Raw genomic sequence first — 17,659 nt, forward strand, 5'->3', positions numbered from 1 at the left:
TTTTCTCCCAATTTCTGGAGTAATACAGGTGCAGTAATTGGCACCAGAATGCCCCATACACTAAAATGCAAATGTACAGTAACATGGCCAACATCGGTTATGACATATCATTTGCCTAGGTCACTGGGTAGCAGTGGTAGATGATGCAGGCTTTTGATCAAAAGCCAGAAGTGGATCCATTAATTCCTATTGGACTTCCAAAAATAGCAGAACGCGCTTTTTAATTTTTTTTTTTTTAAGAACTTTCATAGAAATTAAGTGTTCCGCACATGCACAACTTCCCCTCTTTACTTGCATGGGCCTGTTGGATATAACTGTGGGTCTTAGAGGTAGGACCCATGATCTGCCATCAAATCAAAGTCCCAGATGAGGCATGTCTGAGCACTACCTTCTCTTCAGTTTACCTGCTCGCCATTGCAGTGGTGAGCAGCATAATTACATCTCTGCCTTTCCATTCACATCAATGGGACAGCTACTTCCTATTCAAGTCATGGCATAGGACCACCAATATGATATTCATGAGGATAGCTTAGCAATATAGTAAAGTCGAAAAACCCTTTAAACGTAATACTTTTGTCTAGAAATGCCACTCCAGTTTTCTACCCCACCCTCATACTAGAGTGGCTTTTATTACTTTTTTCCCCCAGACATAAATCTGGAGTGAAACTCTAACATAGCTAGTTGCACCCACTTTTCAAAACTGGAATGAGCCGTGTAAAAATGCAAAAAAAAAGTTTTTGCACAAGTGATCAAAAAGCCCTACTTTGCAACTTTTTCAAGACTGAATGCTGAAGTGCAGGGTGAAATAAATTCCCCCTTAGATGTTATGAATTAAATTGATAATGCAATGAATAAATATTATTGACAGCAGATTCCCCCTTTAATTATTTATCTTGCAAATCAAAAAATGTTGATACAACAAAATATTAAAATAACCTTAAATTAAAGGGGATTGTCTGAGTAATATTTAGAGCCTATCCTCAGGATTGGTAGGAGTCTGACTCCCCTCCGTCCTCCTAGAGCAGGCATGCTCAACCTGTGGCACTCCAGCTGTTGCAAAACTACAACTCCCAGCATGCCCTATCAGCCTACAGCAGGGCATTGTGGGAGTTGTAGTTTTACAACAGCTGGAGGGCCGCAGATTGAGTATCACAGCCTCCTCCAAAATATATCAAGCACTGTCCACTGGATACAGGCTGTGCTTGATATTGAGACTTAGATGCTCCTAGGGCAGCGGTCAGCAACCTTCGGCACTCCAGATGTGTTGAAACTACCACTCCCAGCATGCTAATTTACTTTTATGGGAGTTCTGAAAATAGCTAAGCAAGTGTGCATGCTGGGAGTCGTAGTTTTACAACAGCTGGAGTGCCGAAGGTTGCTGATCCCTGTCCTAGGTTGTGTGACTGATGAATGTGACGTCACTGTCCTAGGCAGACACTGTGGCACTCAGTGACGCAGCCTTGTCAAACAGCTGATCAGTGGGGGGTCCTGGGCGTCTGACCCCCACCGATCAGATATCGATGACCTATCCTGAGGATAGGTCATCACTATTAAATACCCAGACAACCCCTTTAACCGTTAACCAGTATTAAAAGACTACAGGTCGTTGAGGTAAACAGAGATTGTAATAAGCATCGGCAGTCCAGAAATCGTTTCCCTTCCATCCGCACCATCCCTATGGCAAAACATAAAATAAAAATCAGCTTCTGTATTCTTTAAAGCATAATATTTAATCCAGAATATAGGATTTTACATTAGGCACAGTGAGATGTGGTACATATAAATTCTGCATGCTCCAGTTTCTAATCGGGAAGCTGCAGGCGTTGCTGGCTGCAACATATACTTGAGACCCCGAACTTTGTTCAGCAAAGGTGTGTTTAATAAATAATGGACCAGAATATATTCGGATAAACCGGTATTCACATCACGTTAGGGATGACCCCCTTATTGTGTACATCCTCGCCGCTATGACAGTCAGTTATTTTACTCCAAGGCTACACGCACACGACCATGTGTGTTTTGCGGTTGTCAGTTTTTTTGCGGATCCATTGTAACACTTGCCTATCCTTGCCCGCAAAACAGACAAGAATAGGACATTCTATATTTATTTTATTTTTTTGCAGTGCTACTGATGCGGATAGCACACGGTGTGCTGTCCACATTTTTTTCAAAATGCAAAATACATTCGTGTGCATGTAGCCTTAGGGCTCTTTCACACCTGCGTTATAGTCGTCCGGCATAGAGTTCCGTCGTCGGGGCTCTATGCCGGAAGAATACTGATCAGGATTATCCTAATGCATTTTGAATGGACAGTCCGTCCTTCAGGATGTCTTCCGTTCCCGAACGGAACGTTTTTTGGCCGCAGCAAATAGCGCAGCATGCTGCGCTTTTTGCTCCGGCCAAAAATCCGGAACACTTGCCGCAAGGCCGGATCCGGAATGAATGCCCATTGAAAGGCATTGATCCGGATCCGGCCTTAAGCTACACGTCGTTTCGGCGCATTGCCGGATGCGACGTTTAGCTTTTTCTCAATGGTTACCATGGCTGCCGGGACGCTAAAGTCCTGGCAGCCATGGTAAAGGGGAGCGGGGGAGCAGTATACTTACCATCCGTGCGGCTCCCGGGGCGCTCCAGAGTGACGTCAGGGCGCCCCAGGCGCATGGATGACGTGATCGCATGGATCACATGATCCATGCGCATGGGGCGCTCTGACGTCATTCTGGAGCGCCCCGGGAGCCGCACGGATGGTAAGTATGCTGCTCCCCCGCTCCCCACTACTACTATGGCAACCAGGACTTTAATAGCGTCCTGGCTGCCATAGTAACACTGAAAGTATTTTGAAGACGGATCCGTCTTCAAATGCTTTCAGTACACTTGCGTTTTTCCGGATCCGGCGTGTAATTCCGGCAAGTGGAGTACACGCCGGATCCGGACAACGCAAGTGTGAAAGAGGCCTTAGGCAAAAGTTCAGAACTAAAAATACCTTAAATGGCACCTGTCACTATGATCAGCCCTATTAACCCAGGTATACTGCTTGGTAGGGATGATCATGGCGAGTGCAATTCTTATGTTGCAGAGAAATTTATACAATTTACCATAATGCTAATCAGGTGATCTGAGCACCGAGGGGCTGGCCTAGTCCCTCAGAGCAGCGCTTCATCTCCTCTTCTCCCCCACTGTACCAATGCATGGCCGTGAAATCTTGGGCATGCTTTGGCGATAGTACTATTGGTGCATGCGCAGTTCTAAGAGCAGGGACAGCCAGCGTCAATTGTACTGTAGCTGGCACATGTATGAGATTTCATGACCAGGCCTCAGAGCAGTGAGGATGTCTGGTCTTGTCAATCAGTGGTAACAGGGGAGAAGAGGTGGAGCGATGCTCTGAGGGGCTGGCTGCCTCATTAGCATAGTGATAAAAGTATGAATTTCTCTGCAACAGTTACACTCACCATGATCAACGCATACTGCCAGATGTGACAAATGCTCTCATGAGGACAACCCTTGTCCATATACCCAATTATTTCAAAAGGACATAATAAACAAGCTATTGTAAGCAGCATGCAGGGGAAAAATGGGGGACAGGTGGGGCTCAGGGGGATGTTAACACGGTACAGATGCGTTCATGAGTAAATCTGTGTTATAGTTAAATCAAAGGGGAAGAGAGGTACATAAAAATCCCAATCGCCCCCTGCAGTACCTGGTCAGCCAAATTCAAACCAACATGCTTCAGAGAAAAAGCAGATTTTATTTACCAATTAAATCCATATAAAAGCTGAGTCTGCTGAATTCATTTCAGGGGGTATGTACCTCTTCTTCAGGAGACAGAGGACCATCTATTGAAAGAACAACTCCCACTCTGGCATACTTGCTCCACCCATAGATCATGATCATTTATCTGAATGGGTCTGGCTAGCCCCAGTGTACTGCAATAAAAACTGCCCTTTGCAAGGGGTGTTGGTAGCCATTCTCCCAAGAGAAGGGGGTTGTGACTAAGGCCACCTGCACACGATTATTACATCCAGTACGGATCATCCAGAAAAACGCAGCATATTACAGTACCAGCAAAGTGTACGAGATTAGACAAAGCTAATGTACATTTAGCTTTTTCTCTTAGCTGCGGAAATAGACTTGCTGTGTATAATTTCAATTGTTAATGCGTTATTCTTATGTGGATTTCACCCTTTTCTATGGAATGATGAGATCAACACAAAAACTGCATCAAAAACACGATAAATAAAGCGGATTTCTTGCTGATTTACCGCATACAAATCTGTACTGTGTGCAGGTACCATAAAGCAGTTTTCACATGTCATGGTCCATGTCCAGTTCTTGACTGGTACTTTGTCTATGTCTGACGAATCTCTTAAAGAGGACCTGTCACCACAAAATGCATTGTAATCTGAAAGCACCATGCTGTAGAGCAGGAGGAGCTGCGCAGACTGACATAGTTTGTGGGAAAAGATTCAGTAAAACCTGTGATTTATAACTTCTTATCTTTGCTTTTTCCACCTCCTGTGAACAGCTATCGGTACAGGAGGGAGGGGTTACCAGTGACTCATAGGACTGTGTATATGTGTGCATAGAGATGGCTGTCAGTCACTGATAGCACCTCCTCCCGGTGCGAATAGGTAATCACAGGAAGTGAAAAAAAGAGATATAAAAGTATAAATGACAAGTTTTACTGAATCTTTTCCCACAAAACGATATATAATCTGCTCAGCTCCTCCTGCTCTATACCGTGCTGCCTTCAGATTGCACTGCATCTTGTGATGACAGGTCCTCTTTAAAGTTATAATATCTGCACTCTCTATTTTCAGTTTGCAAATTACCTTAAACTGGTTGGTTGGCATGTAAAACAAGGACCTCCTTGTTCAGAAGCAGTGCCACTGCTGTGTGAGGTGTTGCTGCTCAGCCCCACTCACTTTAATAGTCACGAGATGAAATATCAGATGTAGCCTATGGCCAAGAGTGGCGCTGTTTCTGGGGAAAAATCAGGTCACTCTTCAATTTCGCCGTCTGTCCTGTTCTGACACTTTCCAGTCCCCAGACAAGTTTAGTTTCCTGGTCCCTCTCAACATACAGAAAATGACCACACAACCAATCACTGACTCATCCTAGCCCCAGTCACCGCCTGTGTGTCAAAGGGAACCAGGTACAGTCAGCGGGCCCGGAAGCAGAGACAGTCAGCGGGCCCGGAAGCAGAGACAGTCAGCGGGCCCGGAAGCAGAGACAGTCAGCGGGCCCGGAAGCAGAGACAGTCAGCGGGCCCGGAAGCAGAGACAGTCAGCGGGCCCGGAAGCAGAGACAGTCAGCGGGCCCGGAAGCAGAGACAGTCAGCGGGCCCGGAAGCAGAGACAGTCAGCGGGCCCGGAAGCAGAGACAGTCAGCGGGCCCGGAAGCAGAGACAGTCAGCGGGCCCGGAAGCAGAGACAGTCAGCGGGCCCGGAAGCAGAGACAGTCAGCGGGCCCAGAAGCAGAGACAGTCAGCGGGCCCAGAAGCAGAGACAGTCAGCGGGCCCAGAAGCAGAGACAGTCAGCGGGCCCGAAGCAGAGACAGTCAGCGGGCCCGGAAGCAGAGACAGTCAGCGGGCCCGGAAGTGCCAGAATGGGAGTGGTGGGGGATCAGTAGGGCGAGTATGCCTTGTTTCCAATTATTTTAGATTGTTTCAAGCCCTTTTTTCTTTTTTTTCTTTTTTAAATAGTAATAGAAAACTACCAGATAGTTTAGATACCAAGTTGTAAACTAATAAAAAATCTTTGACTATACCTTTTCCACAATGGTTTGTAGATCCTCCGCTCCTTTGTAATGTGGATCTAAAATCAGGAATTTGATATCTCCAGTTGTCTCACTCCAATTCACTCCAAGAATCGTATGTGCCAGCACACCTCCCCCTGAGCAAAGAAAAAGGTGTGTTGAAAGGTTTAAATTATACAAGAGGCTAGTGATGTTTTCAAGGTATTAAAGGGGTTGTGCCAAGGGAAGGGGGGAATGTGATCAAACAATTTTTTTAAAATTAACCATTTATTCCCCTGCCACAGCTCTGGTCCTCCCACTCAGTTTCTGTTGCCTGCAGCAATAACACGCCTGTATACCCATGTGACCTCTGCAGCCTATTACTGGCCTCAGCAGCCACTTAAACAGGGACTGGCAGAGCTGACCGGAGTGACGCTGGAACAGCAGGGGAATAAACCAGTAAGTAGTGCTCCTTTTATTGTTTTGACTCAGCTTGGACAACACCCTTTACATATAGGATGACATTTAATTAGCTAATCCTTAACAATTGAAATCCCGCAGCGCTGCTCTGGTTCTCCCGGCTGCGCCAGTGACACCATGTTGACAACACAAAACCATTGCAGCCAATCACGGACCTCATCGGGTGCACCACTGAAGCCAGTCACATGTCAACACGACGTCACCCCTGCACCAGAACTGGAGTGGCAGTGCCAGATCTGTGAGGTAAGTACGTACTTGTTCTTTATTTCAGGTGGTTCTGATTGACTTATTTGGGAGAGTGTACTGGGCATGCTCTGTGACATGAGCAGATTTCAATGTGGATGGAGACAAACTATGGCCATCGCCAATTGTGAATGGTGGAGCATTTGTTATCTAGCTAGGTAATATTTTCCATTGTAATCCTGCCTGTGATGATAATAAGATGATCTGAAAGTGATCTGTACACAACAGGAGGTGTCAGCCCATTATTTAAGTGGACAGAGTAAAAACTGCAGGATTTCACAAATAATTTTTAAATATTAATAAATGACCTGGGGGGAGGGGGAAGAAACCCCAAACATTTGCTTTAAATGACAAACGCTGATAATAGATTTCTGTTAAAAAGGTTGTCTAGTCTGTCTTTCTTTTCAAACAGAATCCCGTTCTGACACATTACTGGGTCCCACACCGATCGCCGCTTCCTGGTCCCTCTTTAGACGCAGGAAGCTGCTCAAATCATTGCAGGCTGAGGAGGGGCACCCGGGTCTTCAGTCTGTTTCTTGGTCCCTCTCGACACATGAAGCGTCAGGCGGGAGCAGCAGAGGATCCGTGCGGATCACATTCTTTTTTTTTTACAGCATTCTGAGCCTGTTATATGTAACGGCTGGAAAAAACCCTTTAGGCTAAATGCCCACAATCAGGAAGGATTGCGAATTTTCTGCCCGGATTTGCGTGCGGAAAATCCGCATCGTAGGTCCTGTAAATTGTATTCTATGAGAATTTGAAATTCTCAAGCACACGATGCAGTTTTTTTCTGTGCAGATTTTGACCTACGGTGTGGATTTTAAAATCCACAGCATGTCAATTTATTTTATTTTGCCTGACCAGATTTTCTCTATTCACTTCAATGGGGAGAGTAAAATTCACACAGCAATTGATGTGGATTGTCCATACAGATTTCCGTGCGGATTGTCCGGACATAAATCCTGAACGCGTGCATTTACTCTTGCACTTTTTAACTCTCACCAATCATCACTGGAGTTCCTTCCGTCTGGAAGTGAGTAACAAGATCCCTCCCTCTGGAGGCCAGTTCTGAGCCCTGGCTGTGGAAACAAAAAAGTATGGTCACTGGCAGCATCACAGCTAGAATAACATGAAAACACACGGCATCAGCAACTTCATTTTATGGCCATCTTGTCACATGAACCGCTTTGTCATTTTATAGTTTTACGACACAAAGGTAAATTATTAAATAGATTCCACACTAAATTGTACCCAATTATCTTCCATGAAGAAGAAAGCTGCCCACGTGTGATCTATGCAAACGTTATCACCCTCTATTACCACGTCTGTATGTCTGGCTCAGCTACTTAGTATTGCCGTGTAGTCATTGTTCAGGCTGCCTATTTTGTATGTATCAGTGCTCACGTCTGTCTGAGCGCCGCTACGTACAGTGCTCCAGTGATGGAGAAAATAAGCAGTCTGGGTTACAGCCCAAATTCACTGCTGTGTAGCGACAGTGGTAATTTTATCATGAGGATACATTGCTTTAAAGGGCATCACAGACAATAGGGGCCTATCGCTAGGATGTGCCCCCATTGTCTAATAGGTGCGGGTCCCACCTCTGGAAACCGCACCTACAATGAAAAACAGAGATAAACGGAAATGTGCAGCTGCCCTCCATTCATTTCTATAGGGCCGCAAAAATAGCCAAGCGCTGTCGCGGCTATTTCCATCTGCCCCATAGAAATGAATGAAAGCGGGGGCCGTGCATGCGCGGTGTGCTCCTATTCACTTCTAGAGGAGCAGCACTCGGTGGTGGATGGACCCCGGGAAACCAGAGGTGGGACCCACACCTGTCAGACAGTGGGGGCATATCCCAGCGATATGCCCCATTGTCGGTGATGGGAATACCCCTTAAAAGTTATTAACTCACTACACAACCCTTTAAAGACTCTGTGCCTTACTTTTACAAGGCCTCAGCGACATGGTGGAGTTACCCCATAACTGATGCAAAAAATGAAAATCAGTCAGAACCAGCCCTGTACCTTACCTGGATCCAGAGATCTCACCATTTATTGCCCTGCTAGATTCTCTTCAGGTTAGCAGCTCAGGGGCGTGTCCTTTGTCTTGTCAGGTCTCTTCTGCTCTAGCTCATTCCCTATCACAGCTTAGGGGGCGTGTCCTTTGTCTTGTCATGTCCCTTCGGCTCTAGCTCATTCCCTATCAGAGCTTAGGGGGCGTGTCCTTTGTCTCGTCATGTCCCTTCTGCTCTAGCTCATTCCCTATCACAGTTTAGGGGCGTGTCCTTGGGTGCTGCCACACAGCACAGTTGGGATGCAGTTACAACAATCATGCATTCACAACGCAGTTTTTAAATGTAGCCAGCTGCAATTCATTAAATCATTTATATAATTTCTGCTAGGCAGAACACCGGTGTTTAATTAGGTGCCAAATTGGCTAGTTTCTATAACTGCATTGCGAATGCATGTTTTTTGATGCAGTAACTGCATACTTTAAACTACATACAGTTTTTAACTGTCTAACAACTGCGCTGTTAGGCAGCACCCTAACAGTAGATCCAGCTGGTGGTAATTTAAAGATGGAACTGAGCATGTGCAGCCACCTCAGCAGATGGACATGCACATTACTATACGGATTAAAAACTAGGGGTCACCATTATAAAGTAGACTGAATATCTCACAAATGGAAAAAGCTTTGTAGCAGAGAGTAAATTACAAAATTTACTTGCAGATTTATATTAAAAAAACATTTAATGGTGGCACAACTCCTTTAACTCTGATCCTGGAAGTTTAGCCCCTTAGATTCTACGATCCATGCTGTCCAGAGAGCGCAGTTATTGCGGGATGTCAAAGGGTTGTTACAGCTTCTAGGCCTAACAATAGTCCCTAGCCTGCTACATACCGCAGTGCTGGTTGGCTAGAAGCTGCAGAGTGGCATTTCTTTTTTTTTTTATAATTTTTTATTTTGGTAATACTTTTTTTTTACACTTTGTGTCCCCTATAAGGTCATAGAAAACCCTGTTCAGCTTTACTGCAGAGCTGATCTGGGACTGCTAAGAACCAGGAGCTTGTGCAGATACCCAGCCCCTGGCAATCGCTGATTGCTAGGAGTGTAGCTGGAAGCGGCATTGCCACATTGTGATCTGCAAATATAGCGATGGAGAAGATGGAACCGATAAAAAAAAAAATAATAATAATGTTATTGTCTTTCCTAAGAGGAGCCCAGCTGCCACTGACCATGGGTTACCCGCTCTCGCAGCTGCACAATTGTTGAACAGTTTCAGCGATTCATTTCAGTGGAGGATATGGACAACACATGGATCCACAGATTTTTTAAGTGTCTGCTCACACATTAGTGATTTTACTGACCAAATCAGAGACATGCACTACTTTGGTCCGTGGCGCATAAAAGTAACGCCCATTGAAGTCTTTGGGTCTGTAAAAAAAACTACTGACAGAACACAGATGGCGTCCGTGTTCCGTATGTTTTTTCACGGACCATTGGTAGGAGATGCTCTGAAAATTAATTTTCAGCTGAGCAGTGTGCGTGGAATACGGGCAATACATGTAGGACTTAAACGGACACATGGCAAAACACAGATTTTTCATGGACACCTTCATGGATGAAACGCATAATGATTTTCCACAGACGTCAAACGGACACAGAAATGTGAGGCCTAAAGGGTTAGGAGAGGACAACCTGCCGCCAGACTGGTGGCTTCTTGTCACGGATGTTCCCGCGACAGGTGGCAGGAGATTGGCAAGACTGGCAATACATGGTTTGATTTGACGTGTTTTCTGTTTGCATCATATGACGTCTGTTTTTTCTGATGCTTGCCGCACCTTCTTTCCCCAGGTGTGGCTATTAGGGTCATTTAACCTTCTCTATTTATAGTTGCTTCTCCCACAATGCTGTGCGGTTTATAGCTTCTGTTTGGACCTTTGGATAGATTGTGGTTGGATCTCGGCTGAGTTCCTGGTGCTTCCATTGTTCCTTTGAAGTTGTCAAGTTTGAAGTTTCCTTTTTATATTTTGTTTGGGTTCTGAGTGTTGCATTTCCCTATTGCTTGTATTAGGCCTTAAGGAGACCCTCGTTCGTCCTTCCTTTTGGAGGAACAGGTAGTCTCATCCCTGCCATTAGTACCAGGGTCCTATAGGGCTTGATAGGACTCTAGGTATTCCTGCGTTTGGGGTCTGTTTATACTGGTAGTCAGTCAGGATTTTGGTTAGGGTTTTGACTAGGTGTCGTCCATTTTCCTTCCCTAGTTCTCAGGCCCGATTCCCTGTTCCCCCCTTTCCCTCCTATGCTCGGTGTGGCGTTTCCCTCCCACACCGAAGCGTGACACTTCTCTATAGGACTTGCAAAATGCCAGGAAAGCACTCCTCTACCAGTGAAACCGTTTGGACTAGGGACTGATATATTTACCTGTCTGACACGTTGGGGGCAGATTTACTAATTAAATGGAGCCAGAATTCTGGTGTACATGCTAAGTGGCAATTAGGTGTTTTAGACACTTTTCATGCCTCTCTCAACAAGTAACATGCCTTAGGAGAAATGGGGTATCGTTTATGGAAAGGGGTGTGGCTTAAAGGGACCGTTCCAAGTTATAACGCCCCCTCCCCCAGTGCCCTTAGTGGTGCAGCCCCAATCCTCACCTCCAGTTTCCGCTCACAGGCTATAACGGTGACATAGCTCTATAAAAGGTACGTGACCACTGCAGACAATTACTAGCCTCAGTGGTATACAGCATAAGATCACTGATGCTAGTGATTGGCTGCAGGGGTCATGCGTAATATACAGCAACGTCACTGCAACAGCCTGTATACAGAAACCAGAGCTGCAGTGCTGGAAATGGCAGCAGATTAAGTGGTAAATATAAGGGATTTTATTCATTTTGGGCATGGGGGAGTTTCCATTCACTGACATCAGAGATTTTGAAAATGTCGAGAAACTAAAACATTCTAAATAACTTCATTATTCAAACATATTCTGATTCTTCTATAAATGCATTTGGTGCCAATTTTTATCTAGAAAAAAAATAAAAAAGTCACTCACTTTACAAACATAATTTTTGAAGTAACACCGAGCAGCTGGTCAAGCACCAGCTGTACCTCTATTGAGCCAATCCATTGCCGGGATCCAACAAAGCTTGAGGGCTTGTCTCCAACGTCAACCAGAGCCTGTTGGGTAAAGATGGTATCCATCAAAATGGAGTAGGAATCTCCAGACATGAAACCCCGTCCTGTATTTCACACTACACTGGTAAGAGAGGTGACCAAGAACCCAATGGATACTAGTGCCCTGAAAATAGTCTCTGCTCAGTAAAGGACACATGAAAGCCCACCTGGAGTTAAAAAAATAAAAATAAACTCTCAGACTGAGAAACAAGATTTCCTGTTCTGATGAAACCAAGACTGAAACTTCTTGGCCTCAATTCTAAGGGCTCGTTCACACAAACGTTTTTTGTGTTCCGTATAAGGATTCTGTAGCAGTAAGGTCAAGCAGAGGCACACAGAATTATAAATCAGTATAATGCTGTGTGCTCCTGCAAGACCAGCAGTGTCCAGAACGGAGGGTCATGCTCACACATGGAGCGCGATACCCGCACTGTCCATGCTTGGATGACACAGCCCTAAGGTCAACTTTTTTTTTTTCTTTCTATAGATTTGAAGAAAAAGGAAAACTGTTTAGAGGTGTACAGTAAAACTATTACATTGGTTAGAAAATCCACAGCAGTTATGCCTACGAGCTATATTACTGGCAAATTTGTACTTTTCATTTAGTAACTGGTATCAAATCAAGAACATTTCTCTGCGCAGATCTTTGTGTGCCCGCTCTGGAGGGCAGTAATCATACATACCTGCTGGATCTCCCTGTGTGTTGGAATGGATCTGTCGGTATAACCTTGGTATTTAAACCAGGAACAGATGGTCTGGAGAGAACGGTAGGCACAGCCCCAGCCACTGTCATCCATACGGTCCTGCATGTAGTGATGGTAACTGTAGATTCCCTGTACCATGGAGAGCTACAGAGAGAAGACAGATCACTGGTATCACTGACACATGTACCAGTATATATATATTCTACAGTGATTAACTGGACAATCCTGTTAATAAGCCGAGAAGGCTGCCCTGTGTGCACACACATACACAGCATTATCCTGTATGTGCCGCGGCAGTGCCTTGTCTTTGCAATGGATATTTTGGCTGCGTGGCTTGTACAAGTTCCACAGTGCACACTACCTCTACCGGGACGGGCAGCCGTACAAGCAAAATCATGAAGACGATCATAAAATGCATCAGCCTTTTTTCTAGTCAAGTCCCAAATAAATCTGGCGGACTGCCTAGCACTATAAATAACAGAGGAACGGCACAAAGACATGTCAGAAATGGGGACAGGTTATTATTTAAAGGTGTTTTCCTATTTGAGCAACCCTAGGGGTACTTTCACACTAGCGTTTTTCTTTTCCGGTATTGAGTTCCGTCACAGGGGCTTAATACCGGGGAAAAGAACTGATCAGTTTTATCCTAATGCATTCTGAATGGAGTGCATTCTGTTCAGGATACATCAGTACAGTTCTTCCTACGTTTTTTGGCTGAAGAAAATACCGCAGCATGCTGAAGTTTACTCTCTGGACAAAAATCCTGAACACTTGCCGGAATGCTGGATTCGGCATTAATTTTCATTGAAATGTATAAATGCCGAATCCGGCATTAAAATTGCCGCATTGACAGATCCGTTCTTCCAGTCCGCGCATGCGCAGACCTTTAAATCTGTGAAAAAAATATATATACACCGGATCCGTTTTTCCGGATGACACCGGAGAGACGGATCCGTTATTTCAATGCATTTGTCAGACGGATCTGCATCCGGATCCGTCTGACAAATGCTATCCATTTGCGTCTGGATTTCTGGATCCGGCAGGCAGTTCCGGCGATGGAACTACCTGCCGGAATCCTCTGCCGCAAGTGTGAAAGTACCCTTACGTTCCTTGACCATAAGCTGATCACAAAGTGTTTTCCTGCAGGGACCCTAAGCGATCAGCTTTATGTACTGTAGTCTGTGTGGAAAATTTTCAGAAATTGTTCCAATTGCCTGCAGCGCTACCAAAGGGGAAATTAGGCGTTAAGCCTCATCCACACGTCAGTGTTTCATGGACGTGTGCTGTACGTGTTCTCCACGGACGGCACGCGTCCATATTATTTTAATGTGTTTTAGCACTGTAATCAGTGTTTTAGCACGGTCCGTGGGTCCGTTTTTTTTTAGCACAGAAGCATTCTCTATTTTGTCCGTGTTCATGGATCCATCATGGCCGTTATAGTCTATGGGTCCGTGAAAACCAGGGATGACATCTGTGTTTCACAGATCATTAAGAGATTCTTAGAAAATTATTTTTCAGCTGCTCAGTGTCAGTGAAACACGGACAGCAAAAAAAAAAAAAAGACACACGGACCCAACATTGATGCATCACTGACCACCTGATCACGGATTTGAGCACAGACATGTGAATGAGGCTTTACACAGGGAACATTCAAATCAGTGCCGTAATACAGGACAGGACTGGTCCTCCAGAGAGAATTATTATTTTTATTTTTTATTGGACGACCCCTATAATTGCTATCCTTGCAAAACTACTGCAATTTACCAGGCAAATTCTGCAAAAATGTAAGCAATTAGAAATATAACAAAATGTAGTTATCCTTTATAGGAGTTACCCGAGCTGTAGAATAGGTTATCAATATCAGATCGGTGAGGGCCCGACACCCACCCTGACCTGCGTATGAAGCTGTAACACCACAGCGCCATACACTGAGTAGAGGCCATTTTCAGGTACTGCAGCTCAGTTCCACCATTTAATGGATAGATTATCAATATCTATAACCTGCAGGGGCGGACTGGGAACTCAAGTAGGTGAGGCCAACACATGGAGGCAGGGAGTAGAGAAATAGGCAGGGACAGCAATACCGTAGTGCAGCACAAAATACCACCACAGCAGAAACAGATACCACAATGCAGAACAAAATACTGCCATCCCTGCTGCAGTATTCAACTGTAAGGCCTCTTTCACACGGGCGTTGCGGGAAAATGTGCGGGTGCGTTGCGGGAACACGCGCGATTTTTCCGCGCGAGTGCAAAACATTGTAATGCGTTTTGCACTCGCGTGAGAAAAATCGCGCATGTTTGGTACCCAAACCCGAACTTTTTCACAAAAGTTCGGGCTTGGGATCGGTGTTCTGTAGATTCTATTATTTTCCCTTATAACATGGTTATAAGGGAAAATAATAGCATTCTGAATACAGAATGCATAGTATAATAGCGCTGGAGGGGTTACAATTTTTTTTTTAACTCACCTTAGTCTACTTGATCGCGAAGCCGGCATCTCCTTCTGTCTTCATCTTAGCTGTGTGCAGTAACAGGACCTGTGGTGACGTCACTCCGGTCATCACATGGTCCATCACATGATCTTTTACCATGGTGATGGATCATGTGATGACCAGAGTGACTTCACCACAGGTCCTGTTCCTCCACACAGCTAAGATGAAGACAGAAGAGATGCCGGCTGCGCGATCAAGTGGATTAAGGTGAGTTAAATATATATATATTTTTTTTTAACCCTTCCAGCGCTATTGTACTATGCATTCTATATTCAGAATGCTATTATTTTCCCTTATAACCATGTTATAAGGGAAAATAATAATGATCGGGTCTCCATCCCTATTGTCTCCTAGCAACCATGCGTGAAAATCGCACCGCATCCGCACTTGCTTGCGATTTTCACGCAACCCCATTCATTTCTATGGGGCCTGCGTTACGTGAAAGATGCAGAAAATAGAGCATGATGCGATTTTCACGCAACGCATAAGTGATAAGTGAAAATCACCGCTCATGTGAACAGCCCCATAGAAATGAATAGGTCGGGATTCAGTGCGGGTGTAATGCGTTCAACTCACGCATCGCATCCGCGCGGAAAACTCGCCTGTGTGAAAGGGGCCTAAGGACCAATATACAGTAGAATTCAGAGGGAGACCTGCAGCCAGGGCCGTTTCTAGGGGCGGGGGGACGGGCGGCCGCCCGGGGCGCTGTCAGAAGCAGGGGGCGCCCGTTGAGGTAAAAATAAAAAAATTTGGGTTATGTGATAAAGGTTCGGGCGGCCGGCCGCCCCCCTCATGCTGAGCCTCCTGAGCGGCCGGCTCAGTGCTGCGCAGCCTGCCTGCGTTGCAGACTGCTGAGTTGTTAATGTAGCGTGGCCGAGCTCTGTTCGGTCCGGCCCGGGGTACAGGAGCATTTGTTTCCTGTACCCGGCCGGACTGAAAGGAAGTGCACACTAAGTGAGCACTTCCTGTCAGCCGGGTACAGGAAACAAAAGCTCCTGTACCGCGGAGCGAACAGAGCTCGGCCACGCTACATTAGAGGTGACATTGACAAGGGGGAGGAAATGAGAGTGACAAGGGAGGGGAGGGGGGGGGAAATGAGAGTGACAAGGGAGGGGGGGGAGAAATGAGAGTGACAAGGGAGGGGGGGGGGAGAAATGAGAGTGACAAGGGAGGGGGGGGGAGAAGAGAGTGACAAGGGAGGGGGGGGGGAGAAGAGAGTGACAAGGGAGGGGGGGGGAGAAGAGAGTGACAAGGGAGGGGGGGGGGAGAAGAGAGTGACAAGGGAGGGGGGGGGAGAAGAGAGTGACAAGGGAGTGGGGGGGAGAATGAGAGCTGACAAGGGAGGGGGGCGGGAGATAGTGAGGGACAAGGGGATGGGAGGGTGAGGCGAGAGAGTGACAAGGGAGGGGGGGAGAAGAGCCATTGACAAGGAGGGGGGGGGAGAGAGAGTGACAAGGAGGGGGGGGGGAGAAGAGAGTTGACAAGGGGGCGGGGGGGAGAAGAGAGTGACAAGGGAGGGGGGGGAGAAGAGAGTGACAAGGGAGGGGAGGGGGGGAGAAGAGAGTGACAAGGGAGGGGGGAGAAGAGAGTGACAAGGGAGGGTGGGGAGAAGAGAGTACAAGGAGGGGGGGGAGAGAGAGTGACAGGGAGGGGGGGGGGGGAGAAGAGAGGAGTGACAAGGGAGGGGGGGGAGAGAGAGTGACAAGGGAGGGGGGGATAAGGAGTGACAAGGGAGGGGAGGGCGAAGGGAGAGTGACAAGGGAGGGGGGGAGAGAAGGAGGATTGACAAGGGAGGGGGGGAGAAGAGATTGACAAGGGGGGGGAGAAGAGAGTGACAAGGAGGGGGAGAAGAGAGTGACAAGGAAGGGGGGAGAAGAGAGTGACAAGGGAGGGGGGGAGAAGAGACTGACAAGGGAGTCCGCAGAGCCAGACCAAGAGCCAGACTGCAGCCAGAGACCAGATCATCTAATTGTCCTGGTGGTAAGTAGACAATGCAATATGTGTAATATTTAATTGTTTAGTTATTAATACTACATTTTGCGGACCACACATTGCCGGCAATAAGAGAATATGCCTATTCTTGTCCGCTATTGGGGACAAGAATAGGACATGTACTATTTTTTTTCAGGATCGGAATTGCGGATCCGGGTCCGCAATTCCGGATCTGATAAGGGGGGGGGCGTCAATTTTTATCTTGCCTAGGGCGGCAAAAATCTGGTCAGACTTACTGACGTCACGCGCCTGATCCTCCCACTAGGCGGCGCAGGCGCGTGACATACAGTGAGTGAGTGAGCGCCGCACTGCCTGCCTGTTACCGCCCGCCCTGAGCCCCTGAGCAGTGCTGATGCCTGCTGTGAGGCGAGTGATGGTCTGGGGGGGAATTAATTACAATGGGGGGGCATTAATTACAATGGGGGGGCATTAATTACAATGGGGGGGCCTCTGTGGGAGACATGAAAATGGGGGCCACTGTCACTGTGGGGGACATTAAGTTTAATAAGGATCACTATGGACATTATTTAGAATGGAGGCTGCTGTTGTTGTCATTACTCATTATAACTGTATAATGTCTGATAGGCCTAGTCCTGAGCTGAGTTATATTACCCTGCCCATGCCCTGTATAATAATGTACCCATCCCTGATACCCCTTAGTTATATTACCCCGCTGGAGTAATATAACTAAGGGGTATCAGGATACATTATTAGACAGGGCAGGGTAATATAACTCAGGACTAGGCCTATCAGACATTATACAGTTATAATGACATCCACAGCAGCCTCCATTCTAAATAATGTCCATAGTGATCCTTATTAAAAATAATATCCC

At 46.3% G+C, this 17,659-nt stretch overlaps 2 protein-coding genes across 5 annotated transcripts in view; one reads left to right on the forward strand and one right to left on the reverse strand.

Moving 5' to 3' along the window:
- Nucleotides 1-856: 856 nt before the first annotated feature.
- UFSP2 (UFM1 specific peptidase 2) overlaps nt 857-17,659 on the reverse strand; it is a 32,539-nt gene continuing 15,736 nt past the window's right edge. For all 3 annotated transcript variants that reach the window (XM_044297704.1, XM_044297693.1, XM_044297684.1), the window contains exons 8-12: nt 12,318-12,482; nt 11,513-11,637; nt 7,460-7,536; nt 5,768-5,892; nt 857-1,675 (exon numbers count right to left, since the gene is read on the reverse strand). In XM_044297704.1, the coding sequence (XP_044153639.1) occupies nt 1,589-1,675; nt 5,768-5,892; nt 7,460-7,536; nt 11,513-11,637; nt 12,318-12,482 (579 nt within the window). In that variant the 3' untranslated portion in view covers nt 857-1,588. The remainder of the gene's footprint in view (nt 1,676-5,767; nt 5,893-7,459; nt 7,537-11,512; nt 11,638-12,317; nt 12,483-17,659) is intronic.
- The window catches only part of C1H4orf47 (chromosome 1 C4orf47 homolog), a 69,319-nt gene continuing 57,457 nt past the window's right edge, over nt 5,798-17,659 (forward strand). The window contains exons 1-3 of one of the 2 annotated variants that reach the window (XM_044297719.1): nt 5,798-5,908; nt 6,040-6,193; nt 6,296-6,457. In XM_044297719.1, the coding sequence (XP_044153654.1) occupies nt 6,332-6,457 (126 nt within the window). In that variant the 5' untranslated portion in view covers nt 5,798-5,908; nt 6,040-6,193; nt 6,296-6,331. Of the gene's footprint in view, nt 5,909-6,039; nt 6,458-17,659 lie in introns of both variants that reach the window. The other variant, XM_044297737.1, reaches the window with a different exon arrangement.

Source organism: Bufo gargarizans, chromosome 1 (assembly GCF_014858855.1).
Source record: "Bufo gargarizans isolate SCDJY-AF-19 chromosome 1, ASM1485885v1, whole genome shotgun sequence".
Taxonomy (NCBI): domain Eukaryota; kingdom Metazoa; phylum Chordata; class Amphibia; order Anura; family Bufonidae; genus Bufo; species Bufo gargarizans.